The sequence below is a fragment of the Lepidochelys olivacea genome, assembly GCF_965140295.1.
Source record: "Lepidochelys olivacea isolate rLepOli2 genome assembly, chromosome: 2".
In the NCBI taxonomy this organism is placed as follows: Eukaryota; Metazoa; Chordata; order Testudines; family Cheloniidae; genus Lepidochelys; species Lepidochelys olivacea.
The window spans coordinates 226,594,377-226,614,014 of NC_140412.1; the positions used below are offsets into that span (position 1 = coordinate 226,594,377).

Genomic DNA, 19,638 nt, shown 5'->3' on the forward strand with positions numbered 1-19,638 from the left:
CTTACTTGCTTTTCCCTTTGTACACTGTAGCATATGATCCTTCTCCTAATTTTTCCAGTTTTTCGTAAGAGTCTGCTTTTCCAAACTTGGGGCTTGTAGGCTAAATAAAAATAAAGGATGGAACTTTCAGCATTAACACCAAAATTAACTGCTTTGATTCAACCATGAAAGACTAAACAACATTACCGAAACGGATGGGATTATGTCTGAATTTTTTTAATATTGGCTGCAAGAATCCAGCAGAACTAATGTAGAATGTTTAATAGGCTGCTCAAATAAACATCATTCAACACTTCAGATGGTGGTTACCTATTTCAACCATATTCTTGTATCAGTGGAGCCATCAAAAGGAGGCTTGTGTTTCATTTTTGGCATAGAAAACTTTATATGCAGAGGTGGATCATTTCCAACTAAACCAACCAATCTGTTTTAATAAATGTAATTCAAGATTCTAATCTTCTCTATAAAATGGGCAAGGTAATCACATAGGCCTGCTTAGATGAAAACATGTAAAAAATACTGTCAGTGGCACTTAGGGCACTGAGCACCTCCCAGAAGATCTAAATATCTTATGGAATGGGCCCCGTAAGAGTGAATTTCACTTCTGAATTGATCCTAAAATTCTTTGGTTTGCATACACAACCAAAGCATGCCTTTTAATGGTGTGTGTATGCAGTATGGCTTTTTATCATCTTTATTCTTAATGACTGCTGCCTGGGTTTCTATAACTGAATCAAGTTAACTACGGTACTTTGTTCAGTGAAAAAGCAAAAGGTCAGATTTTCAGTTAGTGCAATCAGACATAGCCCCCACTGGCTTTAGCAAGAGCCCTAAGGAATCTGCCCTAAGCTTTTACACAAACCTAACAAAACTGACAATAACTAGAGCTGTGAAGAGTAGAAGTTCATACTGCACCTTTAAAAATATACTCTAAAATGATTAATTTGGAAGTGCTGAAAATAAGGAAAATTATGCAGAGGGCTCTGTCTTGTAAAATTGCACCATTTATCTTCATTTTGTTAAACAGAGCCTACTCAGCAGGAGAATACCAAACAATGTTTCTCGCAATCTTCATTATTTCAGTACAATAGTCTATGAAAACAATTACGTACATAACTGTGTCACTTTGTAGACATGAATCTCTGATACATATGTGAAAGTATACATGTATATATGGAGAGAGAGAGAGAGAGAAAGTTATGGCATACATGAGGGTGCAAAGTGGTATAAATATTTCTGGTCAAAGAAAACCACTTTGTTTTTGCAGAAATTTTCAATTTTTGATTTTCAGTCACGGATTCATTCTGGGTTCCTCCCTCTTATATTTTTCCAGTGCAAAAGGAGAAGAAGAAGAAAAAAAGAGAGAGAAAGTGAGATTATGTTTAAACTATTCTCTCCCCTTCCCCCATTTTCCACCAGTGGAAGAGGAGAATAGGGAGGGGGAAAAACTAAAAACACAAAAATTAAGGACCAAAAACCTAAATTAAATGAAAATGTAATCACTAGAAGGAGAAGGATCCATCAGACAAGGTTTGTCTGCTATCAGCTTGCTTCCAAGTGAGCCATTACCAACAGGTATGGATGTGTATTTGTTTGAGGGCAAGGAGAAAGTAGTCCACAATATAGTAGGTTTGCAAAACTATCAAAAAAAACCAACCACCCACCTTTGAGGCTCCTCCATCACTAGATTTCCATGTTATTCGGATATGATGAAGCTGGTTTACTGTGTTTTACTTTTCTTATATGTAGTTTGCCTATTTTCATGTTGAGACTTACTTGTTCCGTTGTTTTGGGATTTTTGTTTTGTTTTGTTTTTTTGTTTTTGTTTGTTTTATAATACCGCCAGTTGCCATAACGTAGAGGTCTTAAGAATCGCTATTGCTTCAGGGTTCTGATAGGTAATCCATTACCATAAAAATCAAATAATTATTCCCTCAACCACAGACTCACTTCCCCTTATTCCAGCCGTCAAAAATATTGGTTTAAAATCATAGCTATTTGATTCACTCCCCGCTTGGAAGCCTGCTGCATCCCCACTGAGAGTAGGCAGAGGATGAGAAGAGCTTGCATTGGGCAGGACCAGTATGATGGCCATAGGAAGAGCTCACTACTGACTATGCAGGAGAGGTGCCTGTGTTGACTGCCTCTGCCTGATGGGTACCTCTGCCACATGCATCAGCAGCTGTTGTGCTACAAACTCCAGCTTCATAGAAGCAGGATGGGCCTTGTCTCTCTTACTATACAGTCACAACTCCCAGTTGGTCCAGTGCCTGGTCATGCTGAGTGAGAACAGCCCCAAAGCAACAAGAAAACTATTCAGTCACCATCTGTCCAGACCCAGCAGAAAGACCTGGCAGCTCTTCTCCCCTTTGCAGACCGTGATGCCTCAGTACCCCAGGTTGGCCCTCTGATCTAGCAAAAAGGGTGTCCTTTCAGTCCTCCTGAAGTGGCACAAGGCTCTGCATTGGATTCTGGATCCACAAGTTATCCCACCCAGTGGTCCAGCTTGGCTTTCTGATCTAGCTGGACCACTGGGTGGGATAACTTGTTGATCCAGAACCCAATGAGATCCTTGCCACTTCCAAAGGTGGAATCAAAGTGTACACAGTCCAGGCAGTGTCAGACCCTACTGGTGTGTCTCCCCGCAATACAGTGTAGGATGTTGTAGGCCAGGTGTTCAGGCACCTAAAGAGGCATATTGGTGCTTAATGGTATTTTCAAAAGCTGCTATCTGCATCTTTAGATACCTATATATCTTTAAAAACTGGCCCTTTAATTTGTTCGGTTACTCCCTGTATTATCTTTCAAAAGCACAAATTAACAGAGGCTGCTGCTATGATACTTTAGCATGAAACTTGCAAACTAATCTGCAAGATATTTCAGAGACCACAAAAAACTTTGAAAAGTGATATTGAGAATGCACACCACATGACAATTAATCTTTGAAAAAATTCACCAATTGCTGATGCTAGCAGTTAATAATTTTGATTATTAAACGTGAAAATAAAATTGACACTAATTTACATTTCACAATTTCACATGGTACCTTTCTACATTTCACTCATCTTAGAAAATACAGTATACTAGTCAGTTTAATTTTCTGGTTCTTAGTCAATAGCCTTGTATTGCAATGTCTGGGTTGAAAAGGCTGCAGAGGTTGATCTTCTAAAGAATTGAAACACTCTCTATTAATATTAAATTTTGTAAAATTTTGTTATAAGTTATAAATTTGGAGTCTAAATCATCTGAAATGCCATGTAAACTCTGAAATCCCAAATGTTTATATTTAAATACATTACTGCATACACAAAATTGCATTGGGTTTTTTTTCCTCCTTTCAGTACATCCAGTTTCATATGTCTATTTCTGAAATACTTTACAGAGCAAAATCCATAGCTATAGATCTTTCTATAAAATACAGGAAAGGCCACTCATTCCCATCTATTTTAAATTAGCCTTTGATTGTTACAGCAAACACCACCATTTTTAAAGTTAATAGTACAGTATATAAAAAAACTGAAGACCTTAGAACAGTTTATTCAATCCACAGCTTTCAAATGTTTAAAAATTATTTTTCTTTTTTGTTCAAAACCATGTTTCTTTTGATAAATCAGCTGTCACAAAACAGAGAACATGCAGATAAGAAACTACAAGCCTTTTGGATGACGACAGAATATAAGTGATTTTGAACATATGTGTGGAGGCTGATTTCAATCCCTCCCAAGCATAAATTACAGTACTACAAAAAACACATGATGTTAATATGATGGCTGAATTTAGCCTGAAGTCACTTTTCTGTTCACATTTAAAAAAATTATTAACAGAACCTATGACTTAGGTATGTGATAATAAAAGCAGAGGTTTTAAAAGAGATCTTTCATTATCTGGAAGATAATTTTATCTAGATGGCAGCTACTCAAGCCCCTGAATATGACACTTGATTTCTCTTTGCTCAGGAGGTAGCAAGAGATGTGGTCAATGATGTGCAGATGACTTGTGGATATAGTTTTTTGAGAAAAGAAAAGTTTCCTTTTAAATATAAGCTTGACCCATAGGGGAAAAAACGGTTACTAGCCTTCCTGCTGTTCAAGATATGTTGCTCAGGTCCATTCCATGCTAGGTATGTGTGTGCCACGTGCACAGATGCTGGAGATTTTTCTCTCAGTGATATCCAGAGGACTGGCTGTAGTGCCAGCATAAGGGGTGCCACCGGCTCCGCACCCTCTCAGTTCCTTCTTGCTGGCAACTCCAACAGAGGGGTAAGGAGGGTGGGTCATGTAATGGACAGGAGCAACACATCTTAAAAAACAAGTTACAAAAGGTAGGTAACTGGTTTTTCTTCTTCAAGTGCTTGCTCATGTCCATTCCATTCTAGGTGACTCTCAAGCAGTACTCCAGGAGGTGGGTGCAGAGTTCATGGATGTGCTGACTGCAACACCGCTCTCCCAAGACTGGCATCATCACAGGCTTGCTGGACATAGTGTAAAGGTATGAATCAATGACCATGTTGCAGCCCTGCAGATGTCCTGGATTGGTACTAGTGTGAGGAACGCTGCCGACGAAGCTTGGGCTCTCATGGAATAAGTGGTCAAGATGGCTGGAGGCAGAACCTTCACCTGGTCGTAGCAAGCCCAGATACATGCAGTTATGCAGGACGAGATTCTTTGGGATGACACAGGCAGCCCTCTCGTCATTTCTGCTACTTCTACAAAGCGTTGTATAGACTACTGGAAGGGCTTAGTCTTCTCAACATAGAAGGCGAGGGCCCACCTAACATCCAAAGCATGGAACCGACATTCCCCAGCAGTCTTGTTAGGTTTCGGAAAGAAGACAGGAAGAAAAAAAATGTGTTGGTTGTTTGGAATTGCGAAACCACCTTTGGTAGGAAGGCCGGAGGGGAGTGCAGCTGGACTTCGTCCTTCAATAACACAGTATAAGGGGGGTTCTGATGTCAGGGCTTTGATCTCTGAGACCCTTCTGGCCGAGGTGACTACCATCAGGAAGGCAACCTTCCAAGAGAAGCAGTATGGGGCAAGATGCTAACAGCTCAAAAGATGGCCCCCTGAGCCTCGACAGCACTAGGTTTAAGTCCATGGCAGAATCGGATCACAAACCTGAGGGTAGAGTCTTTCCAGGCCCTTGAAAAATCTGACCATCTTGTGGGAGAACACTGATCTGCCCTGCACTGGAGAGAGGAAGGTTGAGGTAGCTGCCAAGTGGACCTTAATAGAGGAGAGAGACGGATCTCGATGCTTTAGGTGGAGCAGATAGTTCAAGACAGACTGCAGGGAAGACCGGGATGGAGAGAGATTCAGTTTGGCCATGAAAGTAGCCCTGGTGGAAGGTTTTCTGCTACCTATCAGGACTTGCCAGACTTGTTCCGAATAGGGCTGCTTTTCAGGGTTCAGCCATGCAGCAATCATGCCATCAGGTGCAGGGATGTAAGGTTCGAATGAAGCAACTGGCTATGGTCTTGTGAAATCAAGTCTGAGTGGGATACAAGCATGGGTAGAGCTGCCACTGAAAGATCCAGAAGCATACTGAACCAATGCTGAAGAGACCATGTGGAGTTATCAGGAATAACCTTCACCTTGTCCCGCCTGATTTTTAGGAGGAACTTGTGAACCAAGAGGATCAGTGGGAAGACGTATAGTAGGCAGTCTGCCCAGGAGAGGAGGAAGGCATCGAAGAGGGAGCCCCAGCTGTGCCCGTTCAGTGAATAGAACTGATGGTATTTCCTGTTCTGTCTGTGGCGAACAGGTCCACCTGGGGAGGCCCCCACTTCTGGAAGATGACACTGATGACCTCCGGATGAAGAGACCACTCACGGTGAGAGGCAAAGGACCTGCTGAGGCAATCCACTAATGTGTTTTGGGCTCGGGGAAAATGTGATGCTTCCAGGTGAATGGCATGTTTCAAGCAGAAGTTCCCTGGCACAGGGCTGAAGATTGAGCCCCTCCCTACTTGTTGAAGTAATTCACTGATGCAATGTTGTCCATCAAGACACGCACCACCTTGCCTGAGACCTGGGAAGGGACACCTGCAAGCCAAACATACTGCTCTGTGTTCCTTAACATTTATATGCAGGGAACGTTCCTCCTGGGACCAGAGGCCCTGAGATTGTTGAGGTGGGCTCTCTAATCCAGGTCTGATGCATCCAAAACTAAGGTTACGAACAGATGCAGGGCAGCAAAGGGTACTCCTTTCATTAAGGAACCTGGGTCGCTCCACCAAGTCAGCAAAGCGAGGACTGCCAGCAGAATCGTGAGTATCGAGTTTAAGTTGTGTCTGCTCAGGGAGTAGACTGACGCTAGCGACATTTGTAGGGGTCTGAGGTATAGCCTTGCGTACTGCACCACATAGTTACATACTGCCATCTGACCCAACAGTTTGAGGCAAACCCGAGCGGTTGTTAGTGGGTGGGTCGTGACCTTGGAGATCAGGTCCAACGTAGCTCGGAATCTGGCCTCTAGTAAGTAGGCCTTGGTCTGGGTCAAGTCAAGCACTGCCCCAAAGAACTCTATTCTCTGAACCGGGACCAAAGTTGACTTATGCTCATTTATCAACAGTCCCAGAACCTGAAAGGTGGCCTGTACTGTACTGATGCTGTACTGGACCTGAGCCTGCCAGTGGCCTTTGATCAGCCAGCCGTCGAGCTACAAGTAGATATGGACACCTCAACGTCTGAAGAAGGCTGCTACCACCGCCATACACTTAATGAAGAGCCATGGGCTGCCAGCAGGCCAAAGGGAAGTGCTGTGCATTGGCAGTAGTGTTCATCCACTACAAACCTCTCTTCTGGAGGGAGCTGCTACAGCCAGTATGTCAACTAGGCTGGGTGAAGACTCCTTTAGCTCCCCGACTTCCAGCCCCAAGTTTGCAGTGACCCTTTTCAGGAGCTCTTGATGGGCCCTGAAGTCATCTGGCAGTAGTAGGTTACTAGGGCCTGCAACCACCTCATCCGGGGATGACGAGGAAGAAGCCTGCACTGGAGGGGGGGCTGCCTCCTCTTCCTCAACCTGAACCACATCCATTGGGGCCATTTCTCAGACATTGGTACCAGAGTCAGGGTCCAGCGCCATATGGGAAGAAACAGTGACTCACCTCTCGGACACCACCGAGTGTGAGCGGTGGGAAGGGGCGCCCTGTACTGGGAGAAACCCCCACGGGTTCCAACAATGCCACTGCATTAGCCAGTGGCCTGGTGGCCATGTGGCAGCCAAGGGGCCAGTACCGAAGTCCAATGCATGGGCTGGGCACCAATATGACTTTGGTGGAAAGAAGGATTTTTTTTTCAGACTCCGAATAGGATTCTTCCCTCGAAGACTATGGCAACGCAGTATCCGCTTCCACCTCCAGGCAGTGCCGGGGAAATGGTAACCACTGATGGGCCGGAGATCACTACATCGGGACCATGGAGGCTTTTCCCCTGAACAGTGCCACGGTGCTGCAATGGAGCTCACCGCCCCTTGATCCCTTCTATCCCGTCGCTTTGGTTAGCAGGGGGCCTTGAAGGGTCGTGGGATCAGGAGGGACATCAGGTCCTTTGCAGCCGGAGTTTAAGGGGCCCACAGGCACGAGGTCCCATGACCGCTCCCAGGAGTCAGAGGTGGATCCTGGACTGGACGTGGTGCTCTAGGCAGAGCCACCAGAGCTAACAGTGACCTTAGTGGCCAAACAATCTCTCCATCCTGGTCTTCCCTGCAGTCTATTGTCATAGAATCATAGAATCACAGACAGCTGCAGCAGCACAGGAGCCAGCAAACAGCTGTAAATGGGAAGTTTGAGTGGGAGTTTGCAAGGGGAGTTTGGGGGGAAAGACTAAAAGAGCCAGGCAGAGGAACAGACAGGCTAGCGAAGGGAGTATGTGGTGTTCTGGTGCTCGTTGGGGGTTGGGGGGGGTTGTTGTGGGAGGTGGTGTTTTGCTTTCATTTGTTATTCCCAGACTAACAGGACTTTGGTGGGAAGGCTATGACAGATACAGAGGCAGCAGTGGAAGTGACCCAAGCAGTGAAGATGACTGGATGTGGAAGCTGCGGCATGTACATGATCCTGGAGGGGGTACCTGAAAAGAGTTTCGTCTGCATGAAGTGCCACCTGATAGAGCTGATGGAATAAAGATCTGAGGATTGGAGATGCAGGTGGAAACTCTGGCTGAGTTTAGAAGGGGGTTCAAGCAGATGATGGAGCAAAGACATGAGAAGGCTGAAGGGAGAAGCTCAGACTTGCAGATGGAAGCAGGACCAAAGAACTCTGAGGTGAGACTGCTGGGTGAAGAAAATAGACAGTGGAAGCATGTGACTAAGAGAATCAGGCAGAGGAAAAGATGGGCTAGTGAAGGAGAAATAGAGCTCAGGAACAGGTTTGCGGAGTTGGAAAATGAAGACAGGGCACAGCAGGCACTGAAGGTGAGAAGGCAAGGAAGAAGAGAAGAGCAGCTAGTCCTACGGGAAGAGGGGACGATAACGCTCAATGGAGAATACACTACCAAATATGAGCCCCAGAAGGATATGGGATGGATTGCAGGGAATTGCAAGGGACAATAGGAATCGAGAGGACTTGCAGCCAGAGGGAAAAGGGGATAGACTGGAGAATCGCAACATCACCAGGAAAAGGCAGGTCTACATGATTGGGGACACCTTATTGAGAAGAAGAGACAGGCCTGTAACCAGAGCTGATTCAGAGAACAGAAGGGTGTGCTGTCTGCCTGGTGCTAAGATATGGGATGTGGACCTGAGGCTGAAGAGGATCCTAACAGGAGCGGGAAAGAATCCATTGATTATCCTTCATGTGGGAACAAATGATATGGCTAGATTCTCGCTGGAACATATCAAGGGAGACTATGCCAGGCTGGGGAAGATACTTAAGAAAATTGAGGCTCAGGTGATCTTCAGTGGGATTCTGCCTGTTCCTAGAGAAGGGCAACGAAGGTGTGACAAGATTATGACGATCAACAGATAGCGCAGACAGTGATGCTATAAGGAGGGCTTTGGGATGTATGGCCACTGGGAGGCATTCATGGACAGAGGACAGTTCTCTCGGGATGGACTTCATCTGCGTAGGGAGGGAAATAGACTTCTAGGATGGAGGCTGGCACAACTGATTAAGAGACCTTTAAACTAGGAATTTGCGGGAGTCGGTTGGGAGATGTCCAGGTAATCTCCACGCCGGATTTTAGCATTGAGAGGGAAGAAAACGAAGTAAGAAAGGATACAGCTGCGGGTAGCTGAATGGACATAAGGAGGAAGGGCAGTGTGGATACCAGTCTAATAGACGGTAGAATGTCCATGCTTAATCGGGTAAAGAACGTGAGCGAAGCAAAACAGAAAAAATTAAGATGTTTGTACACCAATGTGAGGAGCTTAGGTAACAAAATGTAGGAACTAGAGCTACTGGTGCAGGAAGTGAAACCGGATATTATAGGGATAACAGAAACATGGTGGAATAGTAGTCATGATTGGAGTACAGGTATTGAAGGGTACGCCCTGTTTAGGAAAGAGATAAATAAAGGCAAAGGTGGTGGAGTAGCATTGTATATCAATGATGAGGTAGAATGTAAAGAAACAGCAAGTGATGGAATGGATAAAACAGAGTCCGTCTGGGCAAAAATCACACAGGGGAAGAAAGCTACCAGAGCCTCCCTTGGGATAGTGCTTGGGGTGTGCTATAGACTGCCAGGATCCGATTTGGATAAGGACAGAGACCTCTTTAATGTTTTCAATGAAGTAAATACTAATGGGAATTGTGTGATCATGGAAGACTAACTTCCCAGACATAGACTGGAGGACAAGTGCTAGTAATAATAATAGGGCTCAGATATTCCTGGATGCAATAGTTGATGGATTCCTTCACCAAATAGTTGCTGAACCAACAAGAAGGGATGCCATTTTAGATTTGGTTTTGGTGAGTAGTGAAGACCTTAGAGAAGAAATGGTTGTAGGGGACAACATTGGTTTGAGCGATCATGAGCCTATTCAGTTCAAACTAAATGGAAGGATAAACAAAAACAGATCTGCGACTAGGGTTTTTGAGTTCAAAAGGGCTAACTTTAAAAAATTAAGGAAATTAGTTAGGGAAGTGGATTGGACTGAAGAACTTGTGGATCTAAAGGCGGAGAAGGTCTGGAATTACTTAAACTCAACATTGCAGAAACTATCAGAAGCCTTCATCCCAAGAAAGCGGAAAAAAATTCATAGGCAGGAGTTGTAGACCAAGCTGGATGAGCAAGCATCTCAGAGAGGTGATTAAGAAAAAGTAGAAAGCCAACAAGGAGTGGAAGATGGGAGGGATTAGCAAAGAAAGCTACCTTATTGAGGTCAAAACATGCAGGGATAAAGTGAGAAAGGCTAAAAGCCATGTAGAGTTGGACTTTGCAAAGGGAATTAAAACCAATAGTAAAAGGTTCCGTAGCCAGATAAATAAGAAAAAAATGAAGAAAGAAGAAGTGGGACCGCTAAACACTGAGGATGGAGTGGAGGTCAAGGATAATTTAGGCATGGCCCAATATCGAAACAAATACTTTGCCTCAGTCTTTAATGAGGAGCTTAGGGATAATGGTAGGATGACAAATGGAAATGAGGATATGGAGGTAGATATTACCACATCCGAGGTAAAAGCCAAACTCCAACTGCTTAATGGGACTAAATCGGGGGGCCCAGATAATCTTCATCCAAGAATATTAAAGGAATTGGCACATGAAATTGTGAGCCCATTAGCAAGAATTTTTAATGAATCTCTAAACTCAGGGGTTGTACCCTATGACTGGAGAATTGCTAACATAGTTCCTATTTGTAAGAAAGGAAAAAAAAGCGATCCGGGTAACTACAGGCCTGTTAGTTTGACATCGGTAGCATGCAAGGTCTTGGAAAAAATTTTGAAAGAGAAAGTAGTTAAGGACATTGAGATCAGTGGTAATTGGGACAAAATACAACATGGTTTTACAAAAGGTAGTTCATGCCAAACCAACCCGATCCCCTTCTTTGAGAAGGTAACCAATTTTTTAGACAAAGGAAATGCAGTAGATCTAATTTACCTCGATTTCAGTAAGGCATTTGATACTGTTCCACATGAGGAATTATTAGCTAAATTGGAAAAGATGGGAATCAACATGAAAATTGAAAGGTGGATAAGGAATTGGTTAAAGGGAAGACTACAGGGGGTCATACTGAAAGGTGAACTGTTAGGCTGGAGGAGGTTACCAGTGGAATTCCTCAGGGATCGGTTTTGGGACCAATCTTTTTAATACTGACCTTGACAAAAAAAGTGGGAATGTGCTAATAAAGTTTGTGGAGAACACAAAGCTGGGAGGTACTGCCAATACAGAGAAGGACCGGGATATCATACAGGAAGATCTGGATGACCTTATAAACTGGAGTAATAGTAATAGGATGAAATTTAATAGTGAAAAGTTCGAGGTCATCCATTTAGGGATTAATAAAAAGAATTTTTGTTATAAGCTTGGAAGTAACAGAGGAGGAGAAGGACCTCGGAGTATTGGTTGATCACAGGATGACTATGAGCCACCAATGTGATATGGCTGTGAAAAAAGCAAATGCAGTCTTGGGATGCATCAGGTGAGGTATTTCTAGTAGAAATAAGGAGGTGTTAGTACCGTTATACAAGGCACTGGTGAGACTTCATCTGGAATAGTGTGTCTCCCATGTTTAAGAAAGATTAATTCAAACTGGAACAGGTACAGAGAAGGGCTACTAGGATGATCCGAGGAATGGAAAACCTGTCTTATGAAAGGAGACTTAAAGGGTTTAGCTTGTTTAGCCTAACCAAAAGAAGGCTGAGGGGAGATATGATTGCTCTCTATAAACATATCAGAGGGATAAATGCCAGGGAGGGAGAGGAATTATTTAAGCTCAGTACCAATGTGGACACAAGAACAATGAATATAAACTGGCCATCAGGAAGTTTAGACTTGAAATTAGACGAAGGTTTCTAACCAATCAGAGGAACAAAGTTCTGGAACAGCTTTCCAAGGGGAGCAGTGGGGGCAAAAAGACATATCTGGCTTCAAGACTAAGCTTGATAAGTTTATGGAAGGGATGATATGATGGGATAGCCTAATTTTGGCAATTAATTGATCTTTGACTCTTAGCAGTAAATAGGCCCAATGGCCTGTGATGGGATGTTAGATGGGGTGGGATCTGAGTTACTACAGAGAGTTCTTTCCTGGGTGTCTGGTTGGTGAGTCTTGCCCACATGCTCAGGGTTTAGCTGATCGCTATATTCGGGGTTGGGAAGGAATTTTCCTCCAGGGCAGATTGGCAGAGGCCCTGGGGGTTTTTTGCCTTCCTCTGCAGTGTGGGGCACTGGTCACTTGCTGGAGGATTCTCTGCACCTTGAAGTCTTTAAACCACGATTTGAGGACTTCAGTAGCTCAGACATAGGTTAGGGGTTTGTTACAGGAGTGGGTGGGTGAGATTCTGTGGCCTGTGTTGTGCAAAAGGTCAGACTAGATGATCATAATGGTCCCTTCTGACCTTAAAGTCTATGATTCTATGAGTGGCCCAGCCCAGGTCTCAATGCCACTCCCCGCTTGTCCCTCTTCAGCACCGGAGAGAGTGCCCCCTCTCAGTGTGCTGTTTCCTACACTTCTTCCTCAGTATTGGGGGTGAAGAACGGTTCCAGAAAGAGCATGGTGCCTGTGGAGCGCTTCACAGAAAAACCTAAATGCTTGGTGCCAATTCGGAGTGGCTCAGCTAAGAGACTGGTCTGAGGGCTGCCTTCATGACTAAGGCCTTCAGACAAATGTCTATCTTTTTGAGTGTGTGGTCTGAAGCCTCTGCAGATCTGGCACTTCTCTTTAACAAGAGTTTCCTCAAGGCACTTTAGTCAGCCAGAGTAGGGTCACTTACTATCATCAGCTTAAAGCCTGGGAACCCAGCCCCTGGGGCTAAAGTCCCTCGATGACAGGGACAACTATTCATGCTATTATATACAGTAACTTAGAACTATATACACTAACTACAATAACTATTCAATGCAAGATAAAAGAGTCCAAACCACTGGGAAAGAAGCCTTATAAAAGCAAACAGGATCATTCCAGGAAACTGTCATGGGTGATAAGAAGGAACTGAAAGGGCGTAGAGCTGGCGGTGCCCCTTATACTGGCGAACACGCATGGGGCTCCAGAAGGCCTAGGACCAGTCCTACTGATACCGCTGAGGGAAAAATCTCCAGAAACCGTACACACGGCACGCACACACCTAGTATGGAAGGACATGAGCAAGCACTCAACAAAGCAGCATTGACTTTAAGGAGGCCAAAAAGGGAAATAAAGCATTCAGACAATAGAAAAGAGCATCTAACTTCCAAGAAGAGACTGTTCTGTGTAAAAAGTCATTTTTGGTTCTTTCAAGTCGTAGTTGTGGAGGAGGAGCTCCTTGCTAATCACAGGTTTTCGAACAAAAGAAGAGTAAGGAGAGGAACTGAGAGAAGACAAAAAGGAAAATGAACCACTTATCAAGATAAAATTGGAGGACAAGTTTCTTGTATTGAAAGGGCTCCAAATCAGTTACTGTACAGGCACTAATAGTAATGGCACAGGCAAATTTGACCCTCCAGAACAGGGGTGGCCAACCTGAGCCCGAGAAGGAGCCAGAATTTACCAATGAACATTGCCAAAGAGCCACAGTAAAATGTCAGCAGGCCCCCATCAGCTCCCCCACCCCGCACCTCCCGATCAGCTGTTTCATGGCATACAGGAGGCTCTGGGGGGAAGGGGGAGGAGCGAGGGCACTGCAGGCTCGGGGCGGGTGGGGAGCGGGGCAGGAAGGGGTGGAGCGGGGGCAGGGCCTTTGGCAGAGCCAAGGGTTGAGCAGTGAGCACCCACCGGCACATTGGAAAGTTGGCGCCTGCAGCTCCAGCCTTGGAGTCGGTGCCTGTACAAGGAGCCGCATATTAACCTCTGAAGAGCCGCATGGGGCTCTAGAGTCACAGGTTGGCCACCCCTGCTCCAGAAAGTTCAAAGATATGTACTGAAAAGGTTCAAAAGCAAAACAACACAGATTCTACACAGGGATGGGTGCTCTAAACTAAGGAATTCTGACTTTTGAGGCAGCTAGAAGGAAACAGGAAATACAAGGAAGAGATGACAAGATGCACTGTTTCCCAGTGATGCTGAGGGCTCACAGAGCAGCCACCTAAATTTTGGGATCGCTTAATTTGAGAAATGAATTGAAGCCATCAAACAGGAATTCAGACAGCTTTCCTTCAAGTGTCAGGATCAATGTTCCAAGCATTACACTAGCTAAAAAAATATTTTCCATATTTTTCTGTTATTTCTAGCTATGGAATCATTCCTATATTTAACAAGCATCTAGTGCAGTGAGTCAGCATGTCCCTGTGTTTGCAGATTCAATCTTTCAGGTACCAAGTGGTCAGAAAACTTTTGGTACTGTTAGGATGAAGAACTGGCCACTGGAAAATGAATTCTCATTCAAGGAGGACTGCTCATTGTTTCAAAATGGATGAGAGAACCAAGGTCTCTGAGACTAATATGGAGCAGGTGGAGACAGAAGAATCCTCACCATCTCAAACCTGCATTTGGACCTCTTTCTCCCTCTCCACTGGCAAATGATGGGACTTCAGTCTTCTTGTATTCTAAGAGGATTAGTATTTGGGTGCAAAAGCAATGACTTAATTCAGGGGACAAGGGACAACAGAGATTCCTCCTGAAGCTATATGGCTTGACAAAAATTTGACTTGTATGGGCTGCCCAGACCAAGTCTTTCTCCCATTACTTGGAGAGACTAATTAATCTGAAGAGTCACCTTATAAATCACCCAAATAGTGAAAAACATGGGTCTTCTTCCTGTTCAAAGCATACTAGTACACTCACCCTATGCTTGGAGACGGCAGAAAGCACAAATTGGAGGCCAAAAAGTAAAGCCACTCAATGACAAAGGCCCTTAATATGAAAAAAAAAAAAAAGTTTGATTAAATGGATTTATGACAACATGAAGTAAGTCCCCTTCAGTTCAATGGAGCACAGGAATCCTATTAACAAGGGGAGAGGAAAGAGTATGCCAAATGGGGGGAAATGACAGTGGAAGAAATTGGCATTTCAGGCTCATGGGAGGGAATCAGAAAACACAAATTCAAAAAAATATATATGTGGGAGGTGGGAGAATCTTTTTTAAAAGAGTGTTGGCAGGGTCACTGTAACTAATTTCAAATGACCACTTCATTTACATACATTATAGGGTATTTAGCAGGTTTAATCTGGGATCCTGTAGAGTGACTGGGCATTATATTCACTTGTGAACACCACCTTTTAGAAATTCTCAAGAATCAGTGGATTATTTGGTAAAGACAGCTTTAATGGAAAATTACATCTAGAGCCACTTGACTATTCTTATACAAGCTGTGTGGGTTACGTTCTCATGCATTTTTCATAACTGCAAAACAGCTTGTGAATGTCACACTTTACCATCACACTCCTGAGCCTAAAGTTTTAAATAGATTTTTTTTAACAGAATATTAAACTTCAAAATGAAATTATCCTCAAGGGAAAAATATTATGTTCACAGTTCCATTGTAAATTATTTAAAATCCAAAATGAAGATCCATCTGTTTTGCTATATACTAAATTCATTGTAAGGAAAAACTGAAAGTAAAGGATAAGTCAATAGATAGTCCTTTACAACAACTCAGGGTCTATTCCCTATCGTAGGAGAGAATATCTTCCAATGAGATGCTGGTAAAGCTTTCATTACCAAACCCCACACAGACTCTCGGGAGGTACACGTTTGTAGAGAGAACAGTTCCTATTACATGCTAGAGTTAAATAGCTTAGGATCAAACCTGAAACAAAGCTGGCTATGAGGCAGTAAGTGACATGTAAATCTGTCCAAATCTATAAACCTCCTGTGCTCTGAGCTGACCAGTCTTGGGGACAGTTGGGCTCAGTGTATGAGGGGTACAAAGAGAATCCGGTGCCCAAACTGCAGTTGCCAATGAGCTTTCCAACCCCCGCCCCACCCCCAAGTTCTCCTAGGCATATCCCCATCCATGTTCCAATAGATGTGTACAAATTCATGGCTATTAAGGTCAAGGAATACTTGCTGCTCAGCTCCTGCAAGGGAGTCGGGCAGTCTTTGTAGGGTTTTCTTTTCCTCTCCTTTCCCAAATACTGAAAGGTATGTAGGAAAATCTTTGGATCAAAAACCATACCATCTCACCATGTCTCATTTCAGAACTACCATCCAGGCCAAGTTTCACATTCAGCCAGGAAGGGATATCTCCCACACAAAACTCAGAAGCTCCCTAGCCACCACAGTTGGATACCAGGAAGGATGGACTGATGGGATGGAGAGACCACAAAGGTGCTCCACACCCACCTGAATGGGAGAAGTAGGAAAGGGTTAAAGTTGCATTTAGGATCATCAGCCAAGACACAGCTGAAGGTTCCTTGCTCCAAACAGCTTGAGCCAAGCCACTGGCCCTTACTAACCACAGCTCTACATTCATGAGTTTTACATTTATTTATTTTTATAACGAAATCACATAATCAGACTGAAATATGAAATGGAAAACTGCCCACATAGAAGAGATTTCCACATTCAGAAAAAGTCAAACATTTTAAATACAGTACATTCTGCTTATTAGCAGCCCCTCGGTTGCCAGCAAAAAGTTGCTATTATCCAGCAATTGCTAACAAGCGGAAGTTAGGTTTGTGAGGCAGCAGTCAGGGAAAAAAGTGCTGGGACATGCCTTTCCTGGCTGCAGTCCCACAAGCCTGCCTGCGGACAGGGCAGAAGCAGTAAGAGGGGGACTGCAATTCCGATGCCAAGGCTTCCCAGAGGGAGTGAGGCTGCTGAGGGCCAATGGAGCTGCACGCTACCACTCCCTACACTCTCCAGGGGGTCATAACACATTGTTTATCCAACTTAACTTGATATGAATAAATAAACTACTATAATTAAAATCCTTTCCGTTAACAACAAGGTGACAGAAAATTTGTATTTTTTTTTAATACCAAATGTATCAAAATAAGTGTTATTTAATCTGTGAACTAGGTATGCAGAGACAAGGTGATGAGGTAATACTGGACTTTTACTGGACCAACTGCTGTTGGTGAGAGAGACGAGCTTTCAAGTTTATACAGAGCTCAAGCTCTTACACATTACCTCACTCACCTTGTCTCTAATATCTTGGGATTAACATGGCTACTACACCACCGCACACAAACAGATATGCCTACAGTTTGGAAATGCATTGTAATTAATAGATCAATGACACAGACATTACAGGTTGCCCTTGTAAAGAAAAAGTGATTAGGTAAACCTAAAGAAGTCACCAGCTAGTGCAACATGAATAACACTTAAATATCTCTTTGTGCTGTCGATTACTCACAGTTAACTCATGCGATTAATTCAAAAAAATTAATCATGATTAAAAAATTAATCCCAATTAATCTCAGCTTTAATCACACTGTTAAACAATAGAAAACCAAGTGCAATTTATTAAATATTTTGGATGTTTTTCTACATTTTCAAATATATTTATTTCAATTACAACACAGAATACAAAGTGTACACTACTCACTTTATATTATTTTTATTACAAATATTTGCACTCTAAAAATGATAAAAATAGTATTTTTCAACTCACCTCATACAAGTATCGTACTGCAATCTCTTTATCGTGAAAAACGCAACTTACAAATGTAGATTTTTTTTTGTTACATAACTGCACTCAAAAACAGAACAATGTAAAACTTTAGAGCCTACAAGTCTACTAAGTCCTACTTCTTGTTCAGCCAATCGCTAAGACAAACAAGTTTGTTTATATTTTTGTGAGATAATGCTGCCTGCTTTTTATTTACATCACCTGAAAGTGAGAACAGACATTCACATGGCACTTTTGTAGCCGGCATTGCAAGGTATTTACATGCTAAACATTCATATGCCCCTTCATGCGTTGGCCACCATTCCAGAGGACATGCTTCCATGCTGATGACTCTAAGAAAATAAATGTGTTAATTAAATTTGTGTCTGAACTCCTTGGGGGAGAATTCTATGTCTCCTCCTCTGTTTTACCTGTATTCTGCCCTATATTTCACGTTATAGGGGTTTTGGATGATGTCCCAGTATGTTGTTCATTTTAAGAACACTTTCACTGCAGATTTGACAAAACGCAAAGAAGGTACCAATGTGAGATTTCTAAAGATAGCTACAGCACTCAACCCAAGATTTAAGAATCTGAAGTGCCTTCCAAAATCTGAGAGGGACGAGGTGTGGAGCATGCTTTCAGAAGTCTTAAAAGAGCAACACTCCTATGCAGAAACTATAGAACCTAAACCACCAAAAAAAAAATCAACCTTCTGCTGGTGGCATCTGACTCAGATGATGAAAATGAACATGTTTCGGTCTGCACTGCTTTGGATCTTATTCAGCAGAACCCAGCATCAGCATGGACACATGTCCTCTGAGATGGTGGATAAAGCACGAAGGGACATATGAATCTTCAGTACATCTGGCACGTAAATGTCTTGCAACGCCAGCTACAACAGTGCCATACAAGCAACTGTTCACACTTTAAGGTAACATTGTAAATAAGAAGCAAGCAGCATTATCGCCTGCAAACATAAACAAACTTGTTTGTCTGAGCAATTGGCTGAACAAGAAGTAGAACTGAGTGGACTTGCAGACTCTGAAATTTTATATTGTTTTATTTTTTGCAAGTAATTCTACATTTGTAAGTTCAACTTTCATGATAAATAGATTGCACTACAGTACTTGTATTAAGTGAACTGAAAAATACTATTTATTTTTACAGTGCAAATATTTATAATAAAAAATAAATATAAAGTAAGTACTGCATACTTTGTATTCTGTGTTGTAACTGAAATCAATATACTTGAAAATGTGGAAAACATCCAAAAATATTTATATGAATAGTGTTCTATTATTAACAGCACGATTAATCGCACGATTAATTTTTTTAATCACTTGAGAGCCCTAATATCTATCAAGTAAATAACACCTCAGTTATTTTTTCCTATCCTACCATAAAGTCACTTGTCCGAAAAATAGCCTGGAACCCAAATTTGGCTGTCAAACAATAAAATAGGACTCAAATTTTCTTTTTAAAGCAAGATTATATAAATTAAACATTGCACTATATTGTATGTCCCCAAGACTGCTGATCTGAACTTCATTTTACAATCCTGGATGCTTCAACTGACCAGCGTGAACAATCTGAAATTGTGCCTCAGGTCCTAAGAAAGTATCAGTGAATGGCAGTTGTATTCCATACTCCGATTTGGGCAGGGGTGTGCACAGAGAATCAGCTATGTGCCTGTGCTCCAAAATACAGTACATGAACATGACAGTCTGAATGGAGCCAAAGAAACTTAGCAGAATACCACAACTTGCCTGACAGGTCTGCCTTCTTCTGCTATTCAGTGGTGGTTATATGAAACCTGAGGCAGGAGAACTCTTATTTTCAGCATCAGGTCAGATACACCAGTCACTCACTGCAGCCAAGATTTGTATGTGTACCTCACCAGCTTGTCCAGGTTACTGGAATAATTAAAGGGACAGTACCAACTTGAAAAATCACACCTCTCTCTATGAAAATGTTTTGTCTATAGTTCCAATTAGCACCTAATATTACAATAAC

General features: G+C 42.9%; 1 protein-coding gene across 3 annotated transcripts in view; it reads right to left on the reverse strand.

Moving 5' to 3' along the window:
- Positions 1 to 19,638, reverse strand: part of CDK14 (cyclin dependent kinase 14) — a 505,344-nt gene that overhangs the window by 341,199 nt on the left and 144,507 nt on the right. For all 3 annotated transcript variants that reach the window (XM_084618492.1, XM_084618493.1, XM_084618494.1), the window contains one exon: positions 6 to 100. In XM_084618492.1, the coding sequence (XP_084474618.1) occupies positions 6 to 100 (95 nt within the window). The remainder of the gene's footprint in view (positions 1 to 5; positions 101 to 19,638) is intronic.